This window comes from Euleptes europaea, chromosome 5, assembly GCF_029931775.1.
Source record: "Euleptes europaea isolate rEulEur1 chromosome 5, rEulEur1.hap1, whole genome shotgun sequence".
In the NCBI taxonomy this organism is placed as follows: domain Eukaryota; kingdom Metazoa; phylum Chordata; class Lepidosauria; order Squamata; family Sphaerodactylidae; genus Euleptes; species Euleptes europaea.
In genome coordinates, this window is record NC_079316.1 from 59,744,886 (window position 1) to 59,772,265 (window position 27,380).

General features: G+C 40.9%; 1 protein-coding gene across 1 annotated transcript in view; it reads left to right on the forward strand.

Annotated features, from left to right (window-relative positions):
- Positions 1 to 643: 643 nt before the first annotated feature.
- Positions 644 to 27,380, forward strand: part of RBM20 (RNA binding motif protein 20) — a 119,212-nt gene continuing 92,475 nt past the window's right edge. The window contains exons 1-2 of the mRNA XM_056850451.1: positions 644 to 798; positions 1,425 to 1,568. Of these exons, the coding sequence (XP_056706429.1) occupies positions 644 to 798; positions 1,425 to 1,568 (299 nt within the window). The remainder of the gene's footprint in view (positions 799 to 1,424; positions 1,569 to 27,380) is intronic.

A 27,380-nucleotide genomic window follows, 5' to 3' on the forward strand; every position in this document is an offset into this window, starting at 1 on the left:
CCATTTATGCTTCATTCCAGGCATATACGTTTTACATTTGCCCCTCAATACACATTCAAACATCTTAAAATATAGATAGGAGATAAAAACCCATAAATCTGCACAGCAAATGCAACATTTTGCAGGCCTCTTGTACTGTTAAATAAAAATATAAGTATTGGTATAATACATGATATGAAACCACTGTAAGGGGAAGCTTGGGAAAACTGCAAAACAAAGTGGAGAGTTGTCTTAAGGTCTGCTCCATTATACTGTTTTTGTACATAGAAAAAACTTGAGCATAGCAAGTAACATACAAATAACTGTACCTGATAGTATAGTGCCGCACAAAAATATGTTTTTGCGGGATTTGTGCAGGGTTTGCTAACAACCTGGAGGCAAAAAAATGCGTGGCAATTGATTTGTGAAGCTTTTCATAGCATCCAGTAAGTAATATCATCTGGTAAACAACATCCCATTAAACCTCTATTAAAGGGACAGGGCACTCTTTCTCCAGGGACTTAGCAATCCTCTTGTGCCCGTTTGTGGCTTCCCGGTGGGTCTGCATATAACACAGTACATGCAAGGGCAGTCATGGAGCAACGTACTCGCACGTTGCACACTCTCCTTCATGGAAACGCTTCCCCTCTAAGCCGCGTACGGGATGATGAAAAAGGCTCTGCGGTCACCCGGCTGCAAGACGTGGGGTCCGAAGCTCCGTCGTCGTCGTCAGAACGACATGGCTTGGTATTTGACGCAGAGGTCGCAGAACACAGCGGCAGCCTTCAAGGATAGTAAAACCGACTTCCCGCTAAAAAAGTGGAGGGGGGGGCACACTGCCTTTGTCAAGTGGGAGCCGCCTGATTCAACTAGTGCCCAATCAGAGCCGCGTGCACGTGCGCGCGACAGGTTGCAAGCGCCAAAATTTCAAAAGGTGTGTGTGTGGGGGGGGGGGGGAACGAGGAAGGCGTGAAAGCGGAGCATTGCGCCTCCTGAAGGCCACGCGGGGTATAAAGACACTCAATTTCTGCCTCTCCTCCTCCGGGAGCGAGGAAAAACCCCGGGGCCGCGCTCCCCCGTCCCCACTAGGCAACACTGCGCGGGCTCGGGCTCCTCTGGGCGTCCCCCCTCTCCCGTCAGCGCCGTCCCCGAGGCGGCTGGGGGGCTGCAGCGGGGCTGCCGGCGCAGGAGGGGGCCCCTCCTGCCCCCATTGGCTCCGCTGCGCCCGGCAGCGCCATAAATGCTTCTCCCCGGCCGCTCGCGGCCCCCTCCGCCGAGGCGCCGTCCAGGAGGGGCACGCGCCAGGGGCACGCGCCGCCCGCTCCAGTGGCCGCGGGGCAGAGGCAGGCAGGCGGGCGAGCAGTCCGGGGGTGGCCGTGCGCCTCGCCCTCTCTCTCTCTCTCTCTCTCTCTCCCCCGCGGCTGACCCTCCGCCCTGCCTTGCAGGGTCCCGGCGGCTGCCATGAACCAGGCCCCGGACCCCGACGGCCCCGAGCAACCGGGCAGAGATGCCCGCGGCCCGGCCCACCTCCAGCCGGCTCCTGCCAGGGGGATGCCGGCGACACCCAGCCTACCCCAACTCATCCAAAAGTAAGAGCGCGCGGCGAAGTCGGGGAGGGAGAGAGCGAGAGGCCGGGGGCGGGCGAGGCTTTGCAGTCCTCTCCGGACCGCGGCTCTTGACCCCCTCGGGTTGAGCTCCCGCAGAGACGGTGAAGTGCCGGAGATTTCTGCTTGGAAAGCGTAACCGGGGGCTGCCTCGAGCCGCAGGGGACCCGTCGCCAAGTGGCCGCCGGGACGCTCATTTCCACGCCCCCCCCCAAACCCAAGCGATAAGGGGCTTCACCTTTCCGACTTTCCCCCTCGCTGTGACGTAGGAGCCGGGTTCCCTCGTTGGGCAGCCGGAAAAGTTAACTTTTATTTCCCCAAATATCGGTTGCGCCGAGTTGTTCTCTCTTTTGGACGGGAAGTCTGTTCCCCTACACAAATAAAAGCTCCTACCCTGCCCGAAAATATTCTTGTTAGTCTTGAAGGTGCTACTGGACTCTGGCCCTTTTCTACGACTGCAGACAGACTAACGCGGCGACCCGCCGTGAATTACACAAATAAAGTTATGGCGCTTCTGGTGCCCGCGGTTATCTATGTTTACGTTGCAGAATTTGACATTTATTTTCTTTTTTCACTTTTAAATGTGATGGCATCCGGGCCTGGCGTTGACCGGAGGCAGATATGCCGGAATACATATTATTATATATAAAATATTATCTATAAAATAGCAATACCAGCATGAGAACAGTTACTCTTTCTTAAAGTTGCCTTACTCTTATTAGCGGTAAGTGTAATACAACGTTAAGGACACAATTACACTATACTTGCGTTATTCTATGGACACTTTCAGTTACCATACACTACAGAGGAAAATACTGATACGTGAGCATCCGGTTGTATTTATTTTCAAATGGAAGAAACGTCTGAAGATCAATTGGAGGAATTGTGTTTATTAGATGAAACATGAGTTTGCATAATAGGCATCTGGACTTAATTAAAACATGTACATAACCCTCAACTCGCCAAAATTCCCATGGCTGTTAATAATGTACAACGTAATACACTATACTCAATACATACTGTACTGAAGCAAAATAATTATATGCACAAATATGTTTTCCTGTCTGTTCAAAAAAATCTTGGATACTGGTGGGCTACTATTCAATACATTTAAAAACTGTGTATCATTGTTTGAGTTGCTGACAGGAAAAATATGGTGAAGTAAGGAAATTTATCATATGGTAAAAAACACCCCAATCTTTTATTATTTTCTGAGCTTTCAAAAGAAGTCTTTTTTTTTTCTTGGTTCAGTTATCAGATTTTACGAGAAAATCTGTCATGTGTTGCAAAGTAATACTAGGCTGTTTGTTTAACTAGGGACTTGTAAAGCTTTCTCACAGGAACTGTTTAAAGTGAACCTAATCCCTTTAAGTTGTTAATATTTGGAAACAATAGGCAGGGGTTCTTTTTGTAAAGTGTATTTTTTGCAAATATTGTGATACTGAGATTTTTAAAGACTCACCAGTATTCAAGGATAATATGTAGATGTATTCTTAATGGGAATAGTTTTAAAGAAATGTTAAATGTGTATGCCATATTTTGATGGTTATGTAAAATGTGTGTGTGTGTGGGGGGGTTAAAGTCTGTGACAGCATGTATTGTATTTAAAACACAACAACACACCCAATCTGTTCTCATCCTCAGCCCCTGAGTTGTAAAACAAGGGGAATTTTTTATGCATTTTGCATGTATAGAAAGGCTTAAATATCCATAAGAATCCTGCTAGAAATCCTTTCTTTTTGTTATGTGGCCAGTACTAAATGGATGTAAGTTCCATTGTGGCATTCTTCTATAAAATAGCGTTCAGGTTTAAGTTATGAAAGTAGGTAGGATTAGGCATTCACAATTTGATACTGTTAAGAAGATAGCCATATGTAGAAATTATCAATGATTTCTTCGATTTTTCAAACAAACAATTTAAGGGAGGCAGATATCCACATAATTTGCAATTGTTCTTCTAGTATTTTAAAACGTAGATGTGCTGTCATAGTAGAAAGCAATCTATGAAAAACATATTTGTAGTAAATGCTGAAAAAGCACTTCATAAAATGAGAACCTGTCATAATATCTGTCTTCAAAAATTTGACTTAGGAGACATGGTATGTTCCAGTCATTTTCTGTCATGGCGGCATGGCGTAAAATAGCAAATGTCATACACTTCCATCTATGGCAGTGCAACATGATCGCGGTATTTGTAACTTCGCTGCATATTTTAATCTCTTCTTCCATGTAGACATAATTAATGTGCTTTAACCCTTACTATAGTAAATAGAAAGTAATGAAAATTTCAATTTCGTTGTTGAGCTCATTATTTTTAATAAGGTGTTTGGAAAATATGGATAGGTATTGATTGGTATAGGAATCATGAAAAATATTTATGGAATTTTAACTATGCATTAGTTAATGCATATGTACATTACACAATGAACTACAGAGATGAGTTCTTCAAATTATTGAGACATTTATTGAGAGTTGTTGCTTTTCCACATGTAAAAGAATTGCTAGGTCACAAAAGACGGAATTTCTTTGCTTGTAGAGACTTCTCTTTCTTCCCTTCGATTTTGTTTTGTTTATTTGTAAATTATTTTGTTTTGTTTATTTGTAAATTGTTGCAGCAGAAAGTGGATTGTGTTTAAAAAGAATAATTTTGAGTAGATTGTCATTCCATAAAAAGTACTGAATCTAACTTTACTAGAGATTACCATTTGATTGCTCCAGTTTCCTATTAGACTAGCACATATTCTGGCTTTCATACTGGTGTATATTATTCTGGGTAGTATGAAATCTAGGCAAGCAAATTTCGAAATTACGTATACATTTTAGTCAGTGAAAAAAGTTTTATATGTGGAAGCGGGAGACTCAAATTCAAATTGCAGCTACGAATTTCACTGCGTGGTTGAAGGCTTGTTAGCATCTCTGAGACTGATGTGACTGTTGCAGAGATTAGTGGCTTGTAAAAATGGCCAGGAATAATTTTGAAACTGCAATACATATTTGCAAATAGAAATATATGTCATACTTTTAACTTTTTATTCTCCTTTCCCTAGAATTCAGTCAAACACTTTGTACATTGTTATATTCCAGTGTCTCTGATGTAAAATCAGTTTGCTTGAAGATGTACTAGCGATGGTGCTGGTTACATCCATTCATTTGTTGTTTGAATGGGAATGCAGAAAAGCTGCCACTTGAATCTGGGGTTTCTTTGTGGGACATGAGATTTCCTATAGATTGGGGAGGGGTAAAGCAGGTGTTCTCACTTGGGGAAAACCACAACTGCTTGTAGAATGACAAATCTGACTGACATATGGGTATGGTTAGGTAATGGTATTACAGATGTTATATTGAATCTGGCTGGGTGGCGATGTCCACGCAGGTTTCATCCCTCAAGGAACTGTGGTTTGAAAAGTGAACGGGGAGACAGGTAATGCTGAGACTTTGATTTAAACCAACAGGTCTTTGATTTCCAAAGTAAGTGTGTGGGGGGGAAACTGTAGAAATACTGTTGAGGGCAAATAGGCAGTTATTTGAGTTGTTTCTGAAGGGACTAAATGAGATCGTTACAGATGCTGCAGTCCAGTGCATATTCCATTTTCAGAGCCATTGGGGGGGGGGAAGGAAAAATTAAGTAAGAGATTGGATTGTTCCTCATATTTTTATTAACATTATTTGTATACCTAACTTCTTCTGCTTTTCATCCACAATACATATAAGTCAGTGTGCCTAAACATTTTTACAACAGTGATCTCAATTCAGTGGAAATTAGTTCTGGTTCAAATATATTTTTGCTATGTCACAGTCAGCAATTTATTGATGATTCTCTTCAATCATTCAACCATACGTCTCCTAATTTTATGTTTCTGGTAATTTCAAGTGGTGTACTTGAATGTATAATTCTGCTAAAAACAGTGTTTATTAATATACAACACATAGAAAAAGGTGCAGATTTAAGACTGCAATCTCCTATGCTTAACTTGAGAGTAGCTGCAGCCCTAAGAAGAGTAGTATGTACCCTTCTGAGTCTGTTGAAGTCAATGGGCTTAAAAAGATATAACAATTAGGAAACTAGGGTTGCCAGCTCCAGGTTGGGAAATACCTGGAGATTTGGGGGGTGGGGTGCAGCCTAAGGAGGGGAGGGACTTCGGTGGAGTATAATGCCATAGAGTTCATTTACTAAAATTTCAAGAACTGATGTAGTATTTCTTGCCTTGAATATTCAAATAGATTTAAATTCTGATTTTAAAGAATTATGCTCTTATTGACATTATCCTCAGGGCATAGTAATTAAATTTTGCTTCTGTTCTAAATCATATAGTGGAAACCCTATAAGCAAATTTGCTTGTTAGCTGTGGGCTGGTGTGAGCCATAAATACATTTCATTATAGCCATTGCTAATACCGGTAAATAGTTTTCATATTATCAGCATATAATTGTAAGAGTATTTCTAGAAATGGTCCAGCACAGTGATTCATTATTGTTGCTTTTTAAATGGTTTTCATATTAATTTGAAATGTTAATAAGAAAATCAAAAATAATTCTCCTTTTTTGGCATCACTGCTGTCATCTATCCCTTGCTACCATATAAGTAGTTAGCAAAACATTTTTTGCTTCCTTTTTCTATACTTTAAATACAATTTAAAAAGAAGTAAATCTCACAATCTTTGGCTGCATATTCTATTGAGGAATAGTGAAAAGGAAATTTATATTTAAATAAAACCTGGCAATACTAGCCAACGGCAGAACTAATCAGAAGCTTACCAAGCTACATTTTTCTTTATGGTAAGTTCCACATTTTGTTCTTTCTCACCACATATTGAGTGTCTGTATGTTAGTTTTGTCTAATATCCCATGCACGTGACATTATACACCTTCTTTGACAGTGATTAATAATACAGTTAACCAGTGCTAAAAAGAGAAAACCAGTAGAAATAATCAGGATAATTGGAATTGAAATATGGTAGATTTTAAAACAAATCGAATGTGGGTTGGTCATTTTTAATTTTATGGTTGATCTAGCACTTCCATTAAGACTTTTTGCCCACAGTTGCTGTTTGGAAAGTATATGTAAGGAAGCAGGTTATACACAAGAATTTGTCTGATGCTCAAAACTGATTATAGAAACAGACAAATTGCTGTTTATATCTTTAACAATGTAAGAATATTAACTTTTACAAAATGTGAATTGTGAAATTTGAACGGACTTTTTCATGAGATGCATTCATCATGTTAACTTTTGAAGTCTTGGAGGAATATCTTGAAGCAGCGGAAGAAGAATAATGCCAGAGTCTCAAAGCATGGGAAATCTCCTGAGAATAGGAAGAGCCTATCTAACTTATGTTTTATTGTTAGTTACAGTCATTATCCAATTTGAGATGGCCCTGTAGAACATGGTGATTTTTTTCAGGTTGTAAAAAGGAAAGGATCACTGATCTCCAGATGACATGGGTTGGATTTGCAACAGTGCTTGAAGTTTTCATGATATACATTTTTCTCAATACACAATCTATGAACCATATTTTAGGGCAAGAGTAGATTAAACAAGTAATGGTTTATGGACTGTGTAGCAATGGATTCCCCTTTCCCAAATTAACTGTGTCTGGGCTTTTTTAATTGGAAATTTAATATTGTTGTTTCCAACAAAGCAGATAACTCAAAAATGTTTTTTTTGTTAAAACGGCCTTTCATGTCATTTTCATTCAAAAACTGAGATTACCTTGTGAAATGAGTATGCTAATGTGATGAATTTTTCACATGATTTACAACGTGGTTATTGAAGTTTCCTCTTAAATAGGTGGAACAAGGTAGGTGAATGCAGAAATATACCTAAATCAGTATTAAATTATTCCTTCTTTAAATGTATCACACCAAATAATAGCTTAGGGGTTTTGAAGAAATAAATGTTTAAAAAGTTTAAGAATAGAGATATATCCTGGAATTCTTTTCACTTGTCATTTTAAACAAAGAAATTATTTTACTTAAAAACGTTTTGTGTCTTGACATTTCCTCTAATTAGTCCTGTCGGCTGATTGCAGCTAGACATTTTGATTAAGTCCACAAAGTATTCCTCTTAGTTTAATCTTTCCATTGGTCTTTGTGTCAGGTTGTTTACTGTTATGATGCTATTTTTCTGTTGGCTTTTCATGCCCTTTTGTAGTCTTCATGGAGAAGCTATTTCTGAACAAAACCTATTACTTACATTATATCCACTTTTTTGGCATCATATGTACACTTTTAGCACCATAAATACATTTGATAAGTTTGTAGTGTATTGTTTTGCTCCACATTAAAATAATTCTATGTTGATGGAAACTACTGCTGCATATATAATAATTCTCAGCTATGAGGTCTTTAACCTTTTGTGTGCATATATTTTTGTGGGTGGTAGCATGTTATTAAAATGCCATTATTGAGTAAATATATAACAGTATTGTCCCCTACGCAATTATTTATTTGTATTTAATTTTAGTCTACTTGTTTGTACATACAAAGGCTAATCCTCTGCATGCTTACTTGAAAATAAGTTTCATGGAGTTCAGTAGACTTACAAGTAAATGCGTTTAGAATTGCATACAGGTTGTGTTTGAATCAATTTACTGCAATCAAAACACAGAACGGAACGTGTTGTTCCTCCCCCTTCCGAAATTCTGTTCCTGAGGGCTTGGTGGAGAGGGGGGGACCTCATGAATATCGTAGGGGTGAAATGAGGGTTTACAATGTGGTGGTAGAATTGGCAAAAACACACCTGCCTTTTCTGCCAATGGAAGGGCCTCTCTGTTAGTGCAAATGCCCTTATGATGTCAGAATAGTGCCTTTGGATCCTTCCTCTCATTCTTTTTATATTTTCCACTGTTCAAAGATGGAGTAACAATACTGATTAATAGGATTAACTAACAGTTTTCAGAGTTTTTATGTGTCATTAGAGCAGTCCTAAGAGGGGTTAGTTGAGGTACACCCAGGGACGGGGCAGCCATGCAGCCTCCTGAGCGGCTTGGTGGCCTGGCACAGCAAGCTGAAAATAAAAACACTTCAAATCACTGTGGAACTGCTCTGTGCAGTTCCATGGGGCTATGCCACCATTTTTTCTGGCATAACTTTGTGCTGGCAAAAATGGGCATTCCCAGGGCAGAAGGGCTTAGGGAGTTGACTAACATCAGCTCTGACCCAGGAATGCCCTATTTTGTGCCAGCGACCCCTGTGTTGAAAGAGTGCTGCTGCCAAGGCTGCGCTGGTGACCGTTCCTCACCCTTCTGCGCTGGTGTAAGTGGCCCAGTGCCGGACTAAGTGCCCATATGGACGGCGCAAGTGGCACTTAAGCCAGCATAGGGGTCACACCACCTCCAAAGGCCTTTCACCCCTTTTCAGAACTGCATTGTAAGTGTGTAAGGTGTAAGTGTATAATGTGCAAACATATTTTTCACTGTAAGAAAATTGGCTAGGTAAATTTCTTTAATCTTACTTTTTGGGGCAATTTTTTAAAATGCTGGGTTGATAGTATAAATTCACAAAGTCATTATGGTTTTACCAGTAAAAGGTTTTTTTCCCCATTCATGTCATGATCAATCGGTATCTGTTTAAAAAATGTTACTTTTAATTTTAATTACTACAGAAAGACCAATGGTGTATATTGAGTTAATTAATGTTGATAATAGTGTTTTTATAGCAGTTTAGAAATATTTTTTGAAGTAAAATCTTGGTAAAGAATCCACTTGTCTCATTTGGGAACTGAATATCTTATTTAAACATGAACAGAAAAATCTGAGTGATAAACATGCTACAGTCATTCGCTAGCATGTTCCTATTCACGTACCTTAGATGTCTTCTTGTAGTATTCTTAACATAGGCACCCTAACTGTCCATATCTACTAGGCCTTCCATTTTTCTTTTACCACCTAGGCACTTGGTACATTCTTTGCAGGTTGCCAATACCCTTCCAAGTGTGACCAAGCATCACAGTCTGTTTATACGCCCTTTCAAGGCCACTATACAGTAGCTTGTACTTCATGAAAATCTGCACTTTGATCTTGATGTCTTTTGCACCCTCATCTATGCTGAAAGAGGGAATGTTAGTAGAATCGTTGGAAGTAGTAGATTCGTTAGTTAGTAGATTCGTTCGTTAGGGAATCGTTAGTAGAGTTGGAAGGGACCACCAGGGTCATCTAGTCCAACCCCCTGCACAATGCAGGAAATTAACAACTACCTCCTCCCACATCCCCAGTGACCCCAACCCTCCCCCGCCATACAGGATCCCACAATCAAAGCTCTCCCGACAGATGGCCATCCAGCCTCTGCTTAAAGACCTCCAAAGACCGTGACTCTACCACCCTCCGAGGCAGCACATTCCACCATCGAACAGCCCTCACTGTCAGAAAGTTCTTCCTAATGTTTAGGTGGAATCGCTTTTCTATCAGTTTAAATCCATTACTCCGTGTCCTAGTCTCTGGAGCAACAGAGAACAAGCTAGTTCCCTCATCAACATGACATCCCTTCAGATATTTAAACATGGCTATCATGTCTCCCCTCAACCTTCTCCAAACTAAACAAACTCAACTCCCTAAGTCTCTCCTCATAGGGCATGGATTCCAGACCTTTGACCATTCTGGTCGCCCTCCTCTGGACACGCTCCATCCTTCTTAAATTGTGGAGCCCAAAACTGGACACAGTATTCCAAGAGAGGTCTGACCAATGCAGAATACAGTGGTAGTATTACTTCCCTTGATCTAGACACAATACTCTTATTGATGCAGCCCAGAATTGCATTGGCCTTCTTAGCCGCCATATCACACTGTTGACTCATGGTCAGTTTGTGGTCCACTAAGACTCCCAGATCTCTTTCACATGTACTGTTGTCAAGCCAACTATCTCCCATCCTGTACCTGTGCCTTATGTTGTTTCTGCCTAGGTGAAGTACTTTACACTTCTCCCTATTGAAATCCATTTTATTGCTTATGGCCCAGCTCTCCAGTCTATCGAGGTCATTCTGAACTCTGACCGTACCCTCCGGGGTATTAACTACCCCTCCTAACTTCGTGTCATCTGCAGATTTGATTAGCATGCTCTCTATTCCATCATCCAAGTCATTTATAAAAATATTAAATAGTGCCGGTCTCAGGACAGAATGCATGTCTGGCTAAAGGTAATGCAGCAAACTTCCATGGCAGAATGGGGATTCGAACTGAGGTCCCCCAGATCCTAGTCCGACACTATGACCATTATACCACACTGGCTCTCAGAAGAGAAGGTAGTGTGGGTTTTAGCAGGGCAAGAATAAACAGGAGACCAGTAGCACCTTAAAGGGTTTATTCCAACCTAAACTGGATTGCATATGATATAGTGGGTTCTAGTCTACAATGGCTTTTGCTGAAATAAAATCTTGTTAATCTTTAATGTGCCACTGGATTCCTGTTTATTTTTGTTACAGCATACTAAAACAGATACCCCTCTGAAATTATTAGCAGGGGAAAATTACTGTTGATAACTGAGTATGGTGGAGCCTTAATCCACCTATATTATGTTCTTCTTACTCTATTGTATAGCCATAGATGTTCCTTAAATATCCAGGTTTTCTTTAGCCATTAAGAACTTTTAACAGTTTTCATTAATTCCCAGTGCTTTTTAAAAAGATATACTTATTCTGCTACATTCAAAACTTAATATATCCTGAATTATATATTAATGTATAATTATGCATATTAATCTACATTTTCAGTTAAAATAATGAGAAGCTATTAGAAATAAAGAACTGGAAGGTTACTGTAAGTTTGGAAATTTATACTGGGTGGTGGCTGGACAACTTCAAGCTTTCCTGGATGAGGCAAATGAAGCAGACGACAAAAAAAATGGAGAGCCTCGGCCTTCCCCCGCAGTTCTTGTTAGAGCTTAATAGAGAGCAGGTAAGGCCAATAGATAGACAAAGGGGTATTTTTCACGGAGATTTGCTGCTGTTTCGACGCTGATTTGCGTCGGAGTCAAACTTTGGTTATTCACTGCAGATCCGTGTTTTCCCCCACTGAGCAAAATAAGCCACGTTAAAAGAGAGGCAATCCAAACCACTTTTGAGACGATCTTTCCTGTGGACGCGTGTTTTGTTCGGATGCCCATGAAAAAATGCTTCGCTCCCCGGGACGTCTCCTTTCTCCTCCCCCAAGAACGGTGATTGGCTGGGGGAGTTTCGCGCTCGGACAAGAATACCGCCCCTTTTGCTGCCTGCCTGCCTGCCTAGAATCCTGGCACTTTTCTCCCTCCGTCCCCGCACGCCTTCCCTGCCCCTCGCCCAGGATGGGCCTTGGAGCTGGGCCCACACCTCCAAGCCCAGGGGGACGTCGGACAGACTGCTCCAGGGGGAGACCGGCGGGGCCACGCCATGTGCTCCTCGCATGCTGGGGGTGGTGGTGGTGGCAGCTCAGTCTAGGGCAGCTGGACCCATGGGGGGATGTTCAAGGGAAGGGGCTGTTGGCCCCTCTGCCCCAGAGGGGAGGGGGGATTTTTGAGAAATCGGATGGGAAAAATGTGCATCCTGAGAGCGGAAAACCCAAGGCAAAACTCCCTCCCATCACTCTTCTGAAGAGGGGCGGCCAGCCTGCTCTTATCTCCCTCCTCTCTCTCGATGCACTGTGGCCGGATCATGGCCGGCGCGCAATCCAGGGGGCTTCTTTCCACTCCCCCCCCGCCATGCACACTGGCTGGATCGGGGCTGGTGCACAAGCTAGGAGCCCTCCTATCTCTCACGATGCAATGTGGCCGGATCATGGCTGGCGAGCAAGCCAGGGGCCTTCTTTCCTCCCCCCACCCGCCATTCCCACTTTCAGCTAAACACTTCTCTGGGCACATGGATTCCCTGCCCCCCCTCCAATCCTGTCTATCATTAAAGGGCAATGGGTTCCACACCTATAGAAAATAGAGGGAAGCTTTAAGGAAAGCGCTGCCTTGCCCCCCCCCCCCCTGGCAATTTGGAATCTGACTGTTCCAAAAGCAGAACAGAGCGAGGGTGGAAGAAAAATGGAGGAGACCAGAGGGACTGGTGCTTGTTTTTTGCGCTGGTGCTGGTGAACCACACGAGGTAATCTGCTGGGCAGAGTTGAGGCGGAGCTGGGGGCAGGCATAAACAATGAGCCTGTTGGAAGGGGAGGCCTCCTGCAAAAGGGACAGACCAAACCGTTGTCAAATACAGCGTGCTTTGTTCTCATGAAAAACCAAAACTACATCAAGATTGACAGGGATAAATCACAGCCATGAAAAAAAACATTTAAATCGTGGGGGTTTTTTTAGTCCGTGGCAAAACAGAAGCAAAATCTACCGTGAAAAATGCCCCAAAGGATCTTTGATATAGAGAGACAATCAGAGCTTTTGAGTTTCCCGGTCTATTGGGCTCCAGTTAGAAATAGACTCACCCTAGCACCGGCAGAATACTTGTCTTTTATAGAGTCGAACAAGCAAAGAAGAGCCCTAACCCTGGCGAGAGGCTTGGCTCTACCGTCAGCGATTATAGATGGAAAATTTAGGAAGGAAGCAAAATCGGAGTGGGGATGCCCTTGTAAGACAGGAGAAATAGACAATGTAGGTCATGTTTTATTCAGATGTGCCTTTTATGAGGAAATGCCCCAGAAATTGATTTTCCCACTTATTAATGCAACAGATTTTCGCTCAGAGGTGGAGAAATTGAAATACCTCTTGTGGGAAGGAGTCATAATGGACTGTTACAGGTAGATTAGATTATTACAATGCGCTCTTCATGGGGCTGCCCTTGAGAAGAATTTGGGAACTTCAATTGGCATGAAGGGCTTCAGCCATGATGTTGACTGGAATGGGTTGTAGGGACTGTATCCTTCCAGTCTTGGCCCATCTATATTGGCCCCCAATTTGTTTCTGGGCACAATTCAAGGTGCTGGGGTAGACCTTCAAAGCAATATATGGTTTGGGACTGATATACCTGAAAGACTGCCTACTGTCTTATGACCTTGCCCAGCCACTACAGTCATCTTTGGAGTCCTTGCTTTGGGTGCCCCTGCCTTCTGAGGTTAGGTGGGTAGCACCCCTAGAGAGGGCCTTCTCTGTCATGGCATCAAAGTGCTGGAATTCTCTCCTTAGGGAGATTTGTCTGCCCACTTCTGTTGCCATCTTCTGCCAGTGGGTGAACACTTTTTTTTTTATTATTTGGCATTCCTTCAGTGATCCCTCCTTCTTGACCAGAGTTTTAATTTCTGTTTTAATGTATTTGCATATATTTCAACTATGGCTTTAATGTTTTTTAATGGTGTGCGTGTTTGTGAGTGTTGATTTTAATAGTTTTAAAATGTGATTCTGTCATGTATGTATTAAATTGTTAGCCACCTTGATGGTCCTTGTGAGGGCAGAAAGGCAGGGTATAACTTTTTGTAAATAATTAAAATAAATTATATGGAACTCTCATAATTTATATTCAGCAGCTATTCAATCTGTAGGTCCAGACAAAATATAAGTTTGTGTCACACTGCAGAATGAGTGTTTTTATTAATATTTATGACTGGGAAATAAAATAAATATTACATATGAAGCAGATGTGTAGCAAGTTGAAAGTACATGTGGCTATCTAGAAAGAATAATGAAAAATAAGACTTTAAATTTGTCGTTTAAAAATGTTTCATTTTACCCAGTGATGATAATTTTGTTAACGGCCAAACCAAATTCATGGTCCTGGTTATATGGCTGCTTACACTGGAATAATTTCAGTGTAATGTATTAGGTATTCTATGTACTTGAGTAGCAACTCTGAAACAGTTGTAGTGTGCTCTTTCTACAAATCAATTAGAATCCATTTTAGTGGGATGTTTGCCACTTATCCAATTCTTGAAAATCTTGGCTTTCATTTTAAAAAGGAAATGTTTCTACTGTTCGTTGCAAGATCACCTTAAATGTACAGTACTTGCTACAGTGTTGAGGTTCTGATACTTGCACAGAATCCCATGTACACAGGTCCCTTTGCTGTAGCAAAATAAATACTCAACATGACAAATCCTTGTGTAGGTAGAAAACAAAGAGTCATTTTTTGCATATACTGATCTTCAAACTACCTCTAAACATGTACTAAAAATTCTGAGACTGCGAAGGATTCTGGCAAGGGAACTCACAGTACCATGCTACGCAGAGTTAGAAAAGTATAATTCTGCTTTGGCTGCCACTGCAGTTACTGAAATTTCAAGGCTCCCTGACGTTCCTCCTCCATCTTGATGTTGCATGGTTTGGAGTGTGTATCTTGTACTAATGGCAGCGGTGAGCTGTTTTGCAATGCACAGAGTTTGCCCAATTTATTTATTAATGAAAATATTTATATCCTGCCTTTCCTCATGGTTCAATTCGATTTAACTGTTTCTACCTCAAGTTACTTTTGCATCATGTGAACTTGCAGATATAGAATTTTGATTTTTAATTTCTGACAAAATAAAGTCTTGCATCTTGTTTACTAGATTTTGATTAGTGCATTAACTTAACAAAAATGAGGAACAAAAAAAGTCTACCTTCCTTCTCTTTTAGCCTGAACAAAGAGAAATAACTTTTTATTGACTGTATCTGAATTTAAAATCCCTTCAGCCTTTTCTATAGGAAACTGAAGCTCTTTCATAAATCAGTTAAGGTCCATTTCTGTATTTTATGACACATGAAGGCAATGTGGAAGTAGAGACCTTCAACTATATATCAAGTGGCTGAAAGAAGAAAAACCACAGTTGTCAATTATCTGCTTAATTCAATATTTAAGGAAAACTTGATGCCATCAAAGATAATTCATGGAACTCATATTAATTAAAAAGTATTTCAATAGATCATTTACATAATTTCTGTTTTGTGGTATGCCGTTTAGAAATTATTTACTTGGGTAGTCAGTGAAAATAAAATGCAAAACATATTCTCTGTTATGGTTAATATTGCAGTTTTTAAAGAAACGTTTGGCTTTATGGTATCATCTTTGATGAAGAAAGATGCCCAAGTAAAATAAAAAGGATCAGTTACTGTCATCAGCCCAGCTTTCAAGTGGTCTTGCACTTCATTTGTTGCAAGAGTATCTTAATCGAAGGTCATCACTCTTCTAGCAGGAATATGATGTTACTGAGGCCTGCTCTACAGAGAAGGATAGACTGTGGCTTCAGTGTTGGAAGTGTAGTTTGAAGGGAAACAGAACGGCTTTAATCTCTAGAGTTATACATAGCATCATGCCCAGGAGATTTAATGTCAACGTATGCTAAACACTTTTAAGGGAAATTATTTTGAAAACATTTTGAGGCTTCCTAAAATTGTACAAATGAAATAACTTTAGCAATGAATGGTAAAGCAACTGCATTTGGAGCCAAAAGGTTTGTGACAGGATGTCTGTTTGCTATGACTTTATAATGTCACTGTAATTCCAGAAAGACATAATTAGTTGGATTTTGTAGGATTAGGTGTGTGTATATGGCAGGATGAAGTAGCCGCAACATTAATCACACTTCCACCCAGGGCTGGAATCTGAAGAGTTGCTTAGACTCATGGTTGTACTAGCCCATAAGAATTTTTAAACCTTTTTCTTTGAACAGTTGACTCACATGTCTTAAGTTTCCCTCCCCCAAAAACTTGCCAAGAAAAATAAGTCTATAGTTCTCTTGCACTCATGAAGTTAGTTGCATTGTTCTTTACATCTGGCCCAGCAGAACACCTTCTCCTAGTGATACAGCTTTGCAACTACAGACAAGAATAGAAACTCAAAAACAAGAAAGCCAAATGCCAAAACTCAGAGTCCAAACAGTGCCCGAGGAGCATAGGCAGACACAGTTAACTGTGCTGAACTGACGTGAACAGGCACAATAATCAATTCCATCCCACCAGACAAAGTAAAAACCATACTGAACAAAAATCCTTCACAGTAAATGCTAAGAATCCTAAGTAGAATCCTAAGTAGAATCCTAAGTAGAATCCTAAGTAGAATCCTAAGTAGAATTCCCATTGACTTTGGGAATAGGATGTTGACTATTTTGTATCAGTACAAGGGTAGTTCCTTGCAGTCCTTCGCAAGCATTCATAGGAGCTATCTTCCAGGATCAACCACTTCATAACACACACACGTGGGCACATAAATTCTGTTGAATTCAATGAAATGTGCTCAAAATATGTTAGTTTCTCACTTTAAGACTGGAGTTTTTAAAAATATAGTAAAACTTCCATTATTAGTAGAATCTATTGATCATTCTGAGACCTTGTGTGCCCTAGGTAAGCATATCACCCCAAACCTGTTAAAACATAACCTCTGCGTCTAGATTAGTGTGGTTAGCTAAATGTTCTAAATTTGAATGAACCATTTAGGTCAAATTGTGTGGAAGATAGTGTTTCCCCTAATATATAAAAATAGCTGCCTGCATTTGAAAATCCAAAATGAACAGACTGGGATGTAAGTGGCATGCTGAGCTGGAAACAAAAGCTTATCACTCTCCATAACTCTTCCACTCCTACCCTAAAAATACCATAGTGCTCTTGGTGTTTGGGTAGGATATGAAGAGGTGGAGGATTATTGCCGGTGTTGTCATCCCCATCCTTTTTAACACACGTGACATTTGTATAGTTCTACACATTATTTTTCTCATATCTGTTTTTGTTACAAAATTGAAAAGAGATTTTCTCAGTCTAACAAATAACTAAATTTCGAACCCTAAGCATCGCTTCTTATGTTGCATCCTTTCTATTGCTGAGAGAGTCTTTCTCTGTAGACCACGTCCTTCTGGTGCTAGGCATTTTTGCCTCATTAAAATATGATGGTCTTACATTAGTGGAAAGACTTAATAACGGAGGAATTTGTTTCATACTGGAGGACCACCCCCTTGCAATCAAAAAGGGTGCAGTGCAAGCGGAAGCCTAACCTTTTAAAATATCTCGTAACTTCAGAAAGTTCTACAGTTGCATGTGTTTTGAGATTGATTGACCTATAACAGCTAGCTAGAGCATTCTTCTGATGTACAGGGTATACAGATTTAACTGTGGCTACAGGAGTTATTAATAGAACGCACTGCATTTCCTTCATATAAACATATGATGAGCACTTTGCTGAGGAAAAAAAACCTGCTGTGCCTTTCAGTATTTAGGGCCAGTTTATCACCCAGCTAAAATTAAAAAGTGAAGTCAGACAGTTCTCGTGTTCTATTTTTAATCTGCTTTAGCATATGAATGTGAGTGTGAAATCTTTCTTTAGGGTTCTATTAATTCAATTACCCAGTTATTCAAAACATTCTGTTCTCATGTTGCTTTACTGCAGCACACTGAGCAGTCATTAAAAATAGTTTGCATTCAAATACTTAATTAGTTTTCCAGCAATATTTTTGTTGGTAACTTTGGCATTTATGATTAGTAATGATGATCAATAATTTCAGTCAACTAGTGTTGGGTCCCATTTTGTTTGGGAGTGAAACAGACTAAAATATTTTAAAATACAAGTGGGTCCTGTGAAAATCACAGGGTGGATTCCCCCCCCCCCAACACACCAGATACCAGCTTTACCAGAGTGGCTCCCCTCAACCCTCCCGACCCCAGCCGTGGAGATGACGGAGGTGCCTTCTCCCCCATCCCATCTGAACCCAGCATTTCTGGGGGCCATGCTGGAGCTTGTGGTGGCAATGGTAGGGGGGCAATGTTGGAAGCCATACCAAGACCAGACTCTAGAGGGAGTTCTCCTCCCACCTCCAGCCAGGCTGCTCAGCTGAACTGCTTCCACTGCCTGGCTACAGTGGCTCACTCTCAGCTGCTCCATCAGCAGCTCCAACATGTGCAGACAATGACCCTCTGTTTTGAGGGGATTTATGCCCCCCTCCACCCACCCACCCACCCCGTTTTCAGATTTTTCTGCAAACCTGGAAGGTTCCCCAAGTTTGTAGAAAAATCGTCCTTCTGTGTAAATTGGGCCATCCATGGATTTAATTATCTGCAGATAGGCCAACTCTTCACTATTAGACATAACATGTAAATGAATAAAAGGGTTTCTGTCCTTTTGTTGCATACAAAGGTAAGCTTGATTCTACTTGAACAACTGATTTTCCCAGATAGCTATAGTGTACAAACTATCCCATAGATGTTCTAATCTACACAGATGTCACAGAGATTCTGAATAATTTTGGATCGGCTTTGCAGAGTTCCAAAATCCGCAAAAATATTTATTAAACTATCTCACTGTTGCCAACACTCACTCTAGGAACTTTAGAGTAAGATCCATTAGTGTAGTTTTGCTGTGGGATTTTGGAAGGTTTTTGATAGAATCCTAAAGTTGGAAGCAGCTGTATAGACCACCTAGTCCAATTCCTTGTTCAATGCAGGAAATCTGAAGTTAGAGCATCCCTGATAGATGACTTCTGTTTGAAGATCTCCAATGAGGAAGAGACCTGTCCCCTGCTCAGGTAATTGGTTCTAACGTTGAACTGCCCTTACTGTTATATTTTAGTAGAACGTTAGGAGACTCTTTCTCCTTTAATTTAACCCCATTAGTTCTAATGTGGCCCTCTGTAACTGCAGCTAACAGGACTTTATCCTCTTCCATGTGATCGCCCAGGTATTTGAAGAACATGATCATGTCTCCTTTCAGTCTTGCCGGCTCATGTTTGCTTATGATAGACTGCAATTGGAGTAGATAGTCCTTGCTTATGGTTTGTACCTTTTTCACTAGTGAGGAATACATATTTATAATTTTTTTTTAAAAAGTCTGGTAAAGGTCAAGGAAGCAAAAAACAGCTAGGTGTGGCGGAAATGGCAGAGGAAGTATATGCTCCCCACGCCAGAGCAGGCCTATACCTGATTGGGGAGTTTGTACAGAAACATTTTAAAACATGGTTGGTTAGCTTATTAGGCTTTTAGGACTATTTCAGAAGCATATCATGAGTGATAGGCTGAATGTAATTTGCGAAGTTAATTTCCATTTAACTTAATTTACCAACATTTATTGAACGTAGGCTGTGAATGAGTTGCTCATATTTACTGACCTCATTTATATTTTCCCTCCCTCCAAGGAAGTTGGGTGGGCATATATAGGACTATCTTATTCTCAGAACAATCCCGTGAGAAAAGTTAGGCTCTGAGATGGCTTGCACAGGTAGGGATTTTACTTATACAAATTCCACATTATGGGCACACCCTAGTTGTCACTTCCTCCATGATTCCATATAAACAGTCTCATTATTGTCTCTATATGGTTCTAAAAATATTGTTTGAGAAATATATACGTACGATCAAAATAATTGGTCCTGCTAGATACTATGTATTCCTAGAAAGCGCTGATCTCCAGTGACCTTTGGAACACTTAAATGTGAAGCCATTGTGAGGTTAAGGAAAATCTCATGTTTCAAGTTTTAAACATATACAGTGTCTATTTTTTGGCATAGTTATTATACAAAGTGTCCATGTAATAAAACATTTTTAGTATATCCAACAATGCCTTTCTAAATTGAGAATAAAATATGTGAGGCTAATAGACTGTCATATAATACTGGCTAAAGTAGATTGCAATAAGTACTGTTAAAATTCATTTGCTGACACCACCGTTGTCTATAGTTAATGAACTGTGTGGATGTCTGCATAGCATTCAAAATAAAAAAAATGAGCTTTTTCGAAGCGGTCAGATTACCAGTAAAGAGATTAAAAGGGATTTACAGTCATTCAGTTTAGGGAGCTTGCTTGGATATCCACACGGAAGAATAATGAACTGTTTAGTAGCCACAGGCATATGTTTTAAATTAGCTTACTGGGTTTCACACCATAGTGTAATAGGTTCATTAGATAGTTGGTTTAAATTACCAAAAAAATTTAGAAACTTTTTTTGCCTTTAAACAGTTTGGATTTTACTTGAATGCTGTAGGTTTTGTATATAGACTAGCAGGATTAGTTTTCAGTTCACTGGTTAAAAACAGTTCTACTTTTTGGCACCCTGGAGGCTTGTAGCCCGTTCAAACCAATATGTGAATTTCTACCTTCTTTTCTTCCATATTCTCCCTTTTTAGTCTATTCTCCTGCTATACTCTTCTTTCAGCTGCCGTATCTGTGGGTTCCCTGTCCCTCAGCTTTCTTATGCCCCACTTGAGAGACAACTGCCTGCCCTTGTAAGCCGCGCCATAAAAAGTATTCACAGTTTGTTTTCCATACATATCTGAAGGAGTGAGCAGTGACTCACAAAAGTTCATATTGAAATAAAAGTTGTTAGTCTTTAAGGTGCCACTAGACTTGGAAGTCGTAAACACTGGCAGAGTTAACAGCTGACAGTGCGTTCCAGTATTATCTGTGCCTGTGGAATTCCCTTACTGGCTAATAGTCTGTACACAAGATGGGCAGTTGAGTAGGTTAATCTCTGCATGGTATACTGGTTAAAGTGTCTGCCGTGAAAGATTGCTGGGTGACCTTGGGCCTGTACTCTCAGCCTAACCTACCTCACAGGAGAATGATGTAAGTCACTTTTGGGAAAAAGGTGGGATATAAATAAAATATAATAAAAAGAATATTTTTTTCTTTAAAATCTGTAGCAAAGGTACTGTGCAGGGACGTCTTTGTGGATTAGATAGATTGTGAGCCTGTTAATGTTTAAATGATAACATTTTTATAGTTTAAAATGGTTGTTTTATGAAATGAAATTTCTATCCCTAATCAGACCACCTTAGCCATTCAGTATTAGAAATATGGTGCCAAAAGCACAGCATAGTACAGTATAGAGGATTGTGTTCAAAGCATGTATTGACAGTATTGGTCAGTAATTTTCCACATAGCAGTTAATCCTTATTAAAGCTGCCATAACATACCTATCTTCCTACTGTGATATCTGGGTATCTATTACACATAATCTGTTCAGTACTTAAGGTGGATCATTTGTTTGAGAGCCTCTTTTAATATGTCACATTAAGCTGTGATGTCTACAGTGTTGGCAATTTTCCAAGAAAAACTTATTTTTGATAGTACATTGACAGTTGCTAGATTTTATTAATGGAAAAGCTGGAAAACGAAGGGCATGATCCAGCAAAAGGTAAAGTCACATTCATTTCAGTGGAATAGTTAAGTATGTGCTTAAAGCTACGTCATTGAAATCCATAGCACCTAAAAAGTTTAACTCACAGCACATTCCTGAGCTGCTGGCGGCCGGGACGGTGGGGAGAAGGTGCTGCTGCGGCGCCTCCTAAGCCGTTCCACAGCTGCCAGCACCCCATTGAGAAAAGTGAGGCTGTGCCTGCTAAAAAGCAGGTGTAGCCTCGCTCTTCTTGCCACTGGCATACCTGGAGCGAAAGGGAACAGGAGGCTCGCCTGCCCTGGGAACACCTCCTGGAATGCCAGCGCGGGCCTTTATGCCAGTGGGACGCTGGCGGAAAGCCCTGCCGATGTCCAGGAGTGGTGCTGGCAGCGCCCGGAGACCAATGTCTGGGCCACTAACACCGGCGTAAGTAGCCCGGTCACCGGCGTGGGGGGCCCTAATACCAGCTCGGTCACTTCCTGGCCTCTTAAGTCTTTTGCCCTTGAAGGTCAGAAATGTGCTGTTAGCCTGGGTTAACAGTATATTCAGCATTACTGAAATTGTAATAGTTTTGCAGTGATGCTCATTTTAAATGAAGCAAAACAACGCTTGTCTTTATTAATTAATCCCTTTTAAACCTAATCAATTCATGGAGAATCAAACATATTTAACTAAAGCCTCATGGATTTCAATGAGAAATGGCTTGCAAGCAACCTTGTCTCCAATAAATACTAAACGAGTCCTGAATGTCCCTGTCACTCAGGATCTGCTTCATCAGGGACCAGTATTGCACCCTGACCCAGGTTGGTTACAACTGACCATCTGGCTATTGAGAGGCAACGACTCCTAGATCTGGGATATGATTCGGAGTTGGTTGTCACCATCTTAGAGTTCAGGAGCCTTCCACCAAAAGACTATACCAATCATCCTGGAAGGCCTTCATCTGGTGGTGAAGGTGAAAACATGTGGCTCCCTTGTCCCCTGAGGTGGGACACCTATTACCCTTCCTGCAGGATGGTGTTCGCCAAGATCCTAAGGCTTCCACATTGCAAAGAGAAGTGGCGGTGGTCACAACCATCGTCCCTCACCTAATGGACTACCCCCTGATGAAACACCCACACATCAAGGCATTTTTAAAAGGGGTGGCACAGTCCAGGCCACCTGTGATTCATAGGTTCCCAACCTGGCGCCTGCATGTGGTCCTTTCGGCAGTTACCAAAGCTCCATTCAAACTCTCAGGGAAGTTCCCCTAAAGTTTATCTGGATGAAAATATTATTTTTGTCAGCTGTAACATCAGCCTGCAGAGTGTCAGAGCTAGGAGCTGTTTCTGCTAGGAAGGGGCTTTGCATATTCCATAAGGATAATGTGGTACTGTGCCCTGATCCCACCTTTATACCCAAGTTCAACTCAGTATTCCATCGTCAGCAGGAGAGTTATCTCCCTTCCTTTTGTCCTCAGCCTCAGTGTGACAGGGAAAAGGAGTGGCACACTTTGGATCTGCGCCGAGCGCTCTGCGTGTACATCAGGCACACCAAAGTCATTAGAACAATGGGCTCTTTGTTTGTATCCCTAACCGCGCCGAACAAAGGAAAGATGTCGAGGGCGGCCATAAGTTACGCCATTAGGCAATGCATCGAACAGGCATATAAGACCAGCAACATCCCGGTGCCCAAGAGCGTCACAGCGCATTCAGTGCATAGCGCAGCCACCTCTGCAGCATCTGACAGACAAGCCTTGGTGGAGGACATTTGCAGAGTGGCTACATGGTCATCTGTCTTGACCTTTGTCAGGCATTACTGGCTGAACTCATTTTCATTGACAGATGCGGCGTTTGGACAAAGAGTTCTCCAACACGTCATGGAGGAGGACTAGTTCCCACCCAGTAGTTGGACACAGCTCTTGGAGGTCCCAATGCTCAAGATGCCTTCCCTTCAGAGCAAGAATGGAACCTTGATTATTTACTGTGAGGGTTCCTTCTGCTTTGAGGTAGGAGGGCATCTTGCCCACCCAAGAAGAGTAAAAAGAAGTGATACAAGGATGGATGGTTTTCAAAAAAAAAAAGAAAGAAGGAAAGGAAAGGAAAGGAAAGGAAAGAAAAAAGACAAAAGGAGAGAGAAGGGCTGAAAATACGAAAAGAGTGGAAAAATAGAAGAGGAATGGAAAGACACACATTCTTCTCTTCCTCAGTACCCTAATGTTCTCTCTCTCTTGTTTCGTTTTATTCAATAATGTTTAGCATTTGTTCCAGTTACTGTTGTTACTTATGTCTTGAATTCCTCCTGGATTCCTGTTAGCTTGGAAAGTTTTGAAACTGAGCGGGCAATTCCTGCCAAGGAGGCAGGAAGTGGAAATTTGATCCTGCCTCCCTGAGCATGCAGTGGGAATCACCCAACGCTCAAGATGCCCTCCTACCTCAGAGCATAAGGAACCCTCATGGTAAGTAATCAAGGTTCCATTTATTTGCATAATCAGTATTTAAAAACTTGCTACCAATTCCCTCTGTTTAGCGGTGTTATTTCAAATAATTTTGTTTTGTGTCAATACATCTTAAACATTTCAATTATGTATGGTAGCAAATTTTAAAATACAGTTCAGAATCCCATTGGTAGTTTACAGTTAATATTTTTTCTAACAGTTGGTACATTTGGAAGAAGGCACAGATTCTTTATTTCAGTGATTCCTGTTTAGCATACCATGCATTGGTTATAGATAATTTAGTTTGTACATGGGAGTGGACTGTAACGTTTGCTGAAATTTCACATTTTTTATTGCATGTATAATGAATTAGTGCAACTTGTTTGAGGATGCTTCTAGGAAGAACATTTTAATACCAACATTAAACAGTATGTGTTGCTAACATAAAAATTTGGAATATTGGAATCTGTACAGGCTGTAATGACTCATTATGGAAACCAATGTGTGGTTTTCTGTGTAAATTGTATTGATGTTATTTCACCTATGTTTAGATGCTAGACTTCTCCATCACTTCCTCATGTTAGTAACCAATGTCCATCTGATCTTGTGTCACTCACCATGATTCTTCTCTTGAAATGACAAGACAAAAATGGATTGGACCCAAAGAATTATGAGAAAAGCTCAGGGGATTATTGTCCTTGGTTTCCCCCTGAGTTACCTAAAAAGTTGATCCTGAGGATTGGGGGGCCTTGGGAACAATAGGGAATGCAGTGTTATGGGGCTGTAGCTCAAGGAGGATATAAGCAGAATACAGATGTCTCCCCACTCCGGCATATACAGGTTTGTAAGTGCTGCGTCTGAAATAGAGCTTTCTTGTTTTTAATCTGTGGTTTTCATTTTTCTGCCCAGCAATATGGAATCTGCTTGGAATCAACTATAGGAAGAATTGAGAAAAGCCCTCAAACTTTTTCATGGTACATATTTTGAATAAATAAAATGCTTTTTGAGATTGTTTTTTCTTCACTCAAAAAGAGAATATTTCATGAGGGGGAGTTTCTCCAGTGCCCCCTCAATTTCCCAATTTTTCCACTGGAAAAACTTCTAACAATGATATGTAACATGTCTCTTAGATCAGCCTCTGTACCAGAGGCCTGGAGAATGGCCAATGTGACTCCCATCTATAAAAAAGGTTCTGGGGGGACCCAGGAAATTTCAGGCCAGTTAGCTTAATGTTTGTTCCAGGTAAATTGATGGAAAGCATTATTAAAGATAGAATTGCAAACATATAGAAGGGCAAACCCTGCTGAGCAGAACCCAACATGACTTCTGTAAAGGTAGTTCCTGTCTCACTAACCTTTTAGAGTATTTGAACGTGTCGGTAAGCATGTGGACACAAATGAGCCTGTGGACATTGTGTATTTGGATTTCCAAAAAGCTTTTGACAGAATCACCCACCAAAGACTGCTAAGCAGACTTCATAGTCATGGGATAAGAGGACAAGTCCTCTTGTGGATTGAGATCTGGCTGAAAAATAGGAAGCAGAGAGTAGGAATTAATGGTCAGTTCTCACAATGGAGGGATGTGAGCAGTGGGGTCCCTCAGGGATCTGTGTTGGGACTGGTGCTTTTCAACCTGTTCATCGCTGACCTGAAGTTGGGGGTGAACAATGAAGTGGCCAAGTTTGCAGATGACACCAAATTATTTAAGGTGGTTAAAACAAAATTGGACTGTGAAGATCTCCAAAAGGATCTCTTCAAACTGGAGGAATGGGCATTAAAATGGCAAATGAGATTCAATGTTAGCAAGTGTAAAGTTGGGCAAAAAATCCCAACTTCACATATACACCGATGGGATCTGTGCTGGCAGTGTCAGACCAAGAAAGGGATCTTAGGGTGTTAGTGGATAGCTTGATGAAGATGTCAACCCAGTGTGGCTGCTGTGAAAAAGGCAAATTCCATGCTGGCCATAATTAGACAAGGAATAGAGAATAAAACTGCTGCTATGATACTGCCCTTGTACAAATCTATGGTGAGACCACACTTGGAATACTGGGTACAGTTCTGGTCACCACACCTTAAGGATATTGCAGAGCTTGAGAAGGTGCAGAAAAGAGCAACCAAAATGACCAGGGGCTAGAGCAACTGCCCTATAAGGAGCAGTTAAAACTGGAAAGAAGGCAATTAAGGGGAGACATGATAGAGGTCTATACAATTACGCATGGTATGGAGAGCGTGGACAGGGAGAAGCTTTTCTCCCTCTCTCATAATACTAGAATGTGGGGTCATCTGCTGAAGCTGGAGGGTGAGAGATTCAAAACAGATGAAAGGAAGTATTTTTTCACACAACGCATAGTTAAATTGTGGAACTCCCTGCCCCAAAATGTGGTGATAGCTGCCAACTTGGAAGGCTTTAAGAGGGGAGTGGACATGTTCATGTAGGGTAGGGCTATTCATGGCTACTGGTAAAAATGGATACTAGTCATGATGCATACCTATTCTCTCCAGGATCAGAGGAGCATGCCAATTATATTAGGTGCTGTGGAACACAGGCAGGATAATGCTGCTGCCGTTATCTTGTTTGTGGGCTTCCTAGAGGCACCTGGTTGGCCACTGTGTGAATAGACTGCTGGATTTGATGGGCCTTGGTCTGATCCAGCATGGCTTTTATTATGTTTTTAAAAGATCCTTTAAAAACTCCCTGCACCCTGGCCTTTACATCTCTAAAATGGATGCTGTGAAACAGTCTTGTGCTGCTCATCGTCTAAGGCTGTAATCCTGTGCAGACTGACCTTAGCGTAAGCCCCATTTCACTAGTAGGATTTATTCCAGGTATACATGCATGAGATAGGGCTGAATTAGTAACAAATCCTGCTTGCAAAATTGATAACTTCAATGGAACCTTTGTAAATCTTAATTATTAAAAATCCGAGTGAGCATTTAACTATGGCTAGCTAAATCACACTTTTTCCTGTTAGCATTGTGTGTTCATTTTCTTATATGCTTGGTTTTTAGTCTGATTTTGGGTTATTCATTGTAAAGCTTTTGCTAGCTGATGAGTTGCTTGAAGCAGTGGGTTGCTGTTTTTTAGATATACTATTTCTAAAGAGGGTGAATGGTAAAGTTAGGAAGTTCCCTACGTGAAATGAAAAGGGAGAGAATTAATTTTTCTATTCCTGTTTGCTCTAACTACCTATCTCTGCATAATACATGTTCATGTAGAGGCATTTACTCAGGATTAAGCACTGATATGAATATTAGCTCCATTTTGAAATTTAAAAGGAACTCTATGCCTGGGAGTGTGAGACACATGTAGTCACATCTACATTGGTTGGTTCATGGCAAATATTATATTAACAAGCTAAACCATATCAGGTTGCAAGTAATTTTCATTCCTATAAAACAAGTCAGATATATCTCTAGTA